The following is a 3976-nucleotide window of genomic DNA, read 5'->3' on the forward strand; positions in this document are numbered from 1 at the left end:
ACTGTAGTCCTTTCATTCTAGAATTCCTTCATCCCTTTTTTCTGCCATGTACGTAGTGTTTAGTTTGCATTCTTCATTGTGATGGGAACGGTGGGCGAGGCTAATCATTCTTTAGCTGTTCTGGCCTTAGAAAGGTCAGCTGTTTGAAATGTCAGGCTTCAATGGAGCCAGATTCACATCGTGCTGCTCAAGTGTCCAATTAAAGAGGGTCTGGCAGGGGTTGAGTGGGAAGCACTCTTCACACAGGAGAGCTAATGAGGGGGCCAGGGCACCGAGACCCCCTCCGCACTGATCTACAGGGCCTCAACCACAGCGGCAGGTTCTGACCGAGGGGTTGGCACTCGGTGTACTCCGAAAAGACCTCCAAGGGCACCGGGAAGGACACTGCTTGATCTCATTAAGGACGATGGATACATGTATGTTAATTTTTATCATCCCTCTCTCACATATACTCACACCTATGTAATATGTGCATAGGTCGGCGTGTCCTGTTGCTGTATCTGTCTCATTCATCTAAAAATGAAAGCTGCTTTCCATAGAGCAGGAAAACAAATTTCCGTCACACTCAGCGAGGACCAATGCAGGTCAGAGGTTACCGTTGTTGCATATACACTTTGTACACAGAATCCTAATAGGCAGCCAGGCTGCATGCTTATAGAGGAAGACAGGAACAGATGAGCTCATTTACAGCAGTGATTCTTCATTTATAGCAACTAAAATACCCTGTTCACCTCATCAATTAGTCATTAGGCCCATCTGTAGCTCGGTGATCTAATACCGGTTTAGTAGTCGCTCTTTCAACAGTTAGATTTAATAACTGCATTCGGGGAGTTCTAGATCAGCAAAAAGCGCAATGGCTCTCCAGAGCCCCTCTGCAGTCTGCTTGTGCACAATTGTGGAGTTTTACTGCATGCTGAAATCAGCAAAATTACCCTCCCAAAATGGCAAGGGCTATAGAGTAAGGTGGGAAAAAAGTCACTTTCGTTATATAACCCGAAACGAGGTAAGCTAAAAACCATGTTGCATCGTGCATATCTTTTGTGAAGTTGTGAAGGTCAGCGGCACAGTCTTGTGTGGCTTTGGGTAACAGATGCTGAGGCAAAGCTGGGAAAATTAGCCTACTCCATGTGCCTTACATAAACATTATTTTAATCAAAGTGTATTAGAGCAGCCAGATATTTTAGACATATGGGGGCTGCATCCTTCCTGGCTACCCCATCTGTCTCTCCCAGAGCTCTGAATGCAGTTTCAGCTTTCACCCAGATGCATTGAGAAAACATTCAGCTTCCCATAGAGACCCAGAAGCGCAGACTGTACCTGCTGCTCTGGGACAGGCATGCCAGGAGTGCTACGATAAGATCGCGTAAATGCTGACAAGTCACGGGAAAAGGCCTCTTTTTGCAGGTTTTTTCTCTTGGTCTGCAGCTGATGCTTGTTGTGAGAAGTAAAAGAAGTCACAAAGCCCCCACAACCAACCCATGTGAACAAACAATCCTGTCCGTAAAGCCCCATTGTAAGTTTTCAATGTTGTTGTGGTGTGCTGTGCAGTGAATAACAAACACACATGCGCACAAACCAAAATATGCATACTCACCAGGGTTGGTGATGGTCAGAAGATCCAGCCTTCGCTGTTGCTGAAAAAGAAACAAAGAGACATCAGAGGTCTTCTGTCAGAAAGATGAAACAGATCCAGTCTGAGATATATTAGATATATTAATACGAGTATATTTTTTTTTACCCAGAAATCAAACTTTGTGCTGTCTGCCTGTTAAGCACATTTTGCTCTCTATCTCTCTCTGGAGATAAAAATGTGTCATGCATTTCACAGCAATTTTATGTAAATATATGTACATATACAGTGCATATATATATCACTCTATGAAACAGAATAATTCTAATCTTACACTTCTTTTTAGGCCTATTCACAGCAAAAAATAAATAAAAAATGACAAAAAAAGAAAAGGATAGATTTTTTTACAATAACATAAATCATCAAGTCCTACAATAAGCTCTGAGGTAAAAACTAGAATGTGTTTATTAGCTGAATTCACAGTTAAGAAGTATATTACCCAGAATTCTTAGGAGTGATCCACCAATCAGAGATGTTTTGGCTACCATGGAATTTTTTTATTATTCTTATTAAAATCTCTTAAAAAAAAAAAGAAAAAAAATTCCATGAAAAATACTTCTAATCTATCTATCTATCTATTAGGGGTGCAACGGTTCAACTTACTCACGGTTCGGTTTGTATCACGGTTTTAGAGTCACGGTTTCCGTACGGTTCGGTATGTGCTATGCTTAGGGAAAAAACTATATTGTCAAATAAAAATAATGAAGATAACAAATAATCTAACTACAAGCAACAGCACAAATAAATACAATAGGGCAAAGATACAAATAAAATAAAGTGCTTTTTTTTAGGTAGGCCTAACATTAGTTTTTATGTACAGAAATTGAATAAAGTAATCAAATGTAAAATAGCATTGCATATTTGACTGTATAAATTAAAGATGAATCCTTATTAAAGTTACAAAAGTTATTCAATCAAGAGCAGTGAGTGATTTCCGTGTTGTTGCTGTTTGATAAACATTAAGAAAGTGCTGTCACTTTAAGAGAACGCACTGATCCAGTGCACTGATACTGCACGTTCAGCAGACTATGTCTGATAGGATACTCACCAAGACGGGCATTTTGACATAATTTTTGAGTGAATTTGTCCATTCAAACACAATACTTCACAGACAGCTTAATATTTGCACGCGTTCTGAGACGGGGGTTCACGCGCTTCCGATGAGCGCACACACAGATCTTCTCACTGCGCACGTGAGTTCGCGTCTTCTGGCTCTTTAATATTTAAACTGGCCAGGCTTAAATGAGTTTAGTTTAAATACAGACAGCAATGTGTGCTGTTCAGGTCTCACCTGTGTTATCAACACGTGATGACGGGATAAATGACAGTTATTCCAGCATACAGCACTCGCATTGAACAAAGAGTGACTGGTTTGTCCACGTATTGTTTTTTGTCTCTCATCGCTCTTGTTGTAATGTATTGGGAAGCCAGAATTTGTATCCATCAACAGAAACATGCATTAGCCGAACTCTAACAAACCATATTACAGATGCATTGCCAGATTTGAACCGCGGTCCTAGTGCATTTTTTACCGAGAACCATTGCACCCCTAATATGTACACAGGGTTGCCAGCTTTGGTTCCCTGGCTGGAGTGAGATTAGTTACAGCTGTGCAGTAAAATTCACATTAAAGATTCACTTTTCATTTATGAAGATGACATGAAAAAAATGTGTCTCCTGGCGGAATACAATTTGTCCATTCAAACACAATACTTCACAGACAGCTTAATATTTGCACGCGTTCTGAGACGGGGGTTCACGCGCTTCCGATGAGCGCACACACAGATCTTCTCACTGCGCACGTGAGTTCGCGTCTTCTGGCTCTTTAATATTTAAACTGGCCAGGCTTAAATGAGTTTAGTTTAAAGGGGTCATATGATGCAATTTCAATTTTTCCTTTCTCTTTGGAGTGTTACAAGCTCTTAAAGAAGATATGTAAAGTTGCAAAGACTAAAGTCTCAAATCCAAAGAGATATTCTTTATAAAAGTTCAGAGTCAGCCACGCCTACCTAAAACGGCTCGTTCTAACACGCCCCCACATATCTACCTCACTATCTGGGAATGTTTGCATAACGCCACCCAAATGTTCACGCAAAGAAAGAAGGCGTAACTTTTATTCTGGCTGTAGTATTGTTGCCGCCGCCGCCATGTCGTGAAGGCACTGTGTGCTTTGTTGTGAAAGCAAAACTACTTTGTTTGGTCTTCCAAAAGAGGACGATATCTGCTTCGTCATGCCTAGAGCTGATCCGTGCTGGTCGCTGAGGGAATACAACAACTTCATGCTGTGGATCGCCGGATCGGCTTTCACCGTGGACGAAGCGGAGTCCAGCCCGGGGTCGTCACATG

At 41.3% G+C, this 3976-nt stretch overlaps 1 protein-coding gene across 1 annotated transcript in view; it reads right to left on the reverse strand.

Moving 5' to 3' along the window:
* Positions 1 to 3976, reverse strand: part of LOC107603279 (cytosolic carboxypeptidase 6-like) — a 409489-nt gene that overhangs the window by 95837 nt on the left and 309676 nt on the right. Inside the window, exon 6 of the mRNA XM_016296044.1 lies at positions 1595 to 1634. Coding sequence (XP_016151530.1) covers positions 1595 to 1634 — 40 coding nt within the window. The remainder of the gene's footprint in view (positions 1 to 1594; positions 1635 to 3976) is intronic.

The sequence above is a fragment of the Sinocyclocheilus grahami genome, unplaced genomic scaffold (genome assembly GCF_001515645.1).
Source record: "Sinocyclocheilus grahami isolate Dianchi unplaced genomic scaffold, SAMN03320097.WGS_v1.1 scaffold16.1, whole genome shotgun sequence".
NCBI lineage: Eukaryota > Metazoa > Chordata > Actinopteri > Cypriniformes > Cyprinidae > Sinocyclocheilus > Sinocyclocheilus grahami.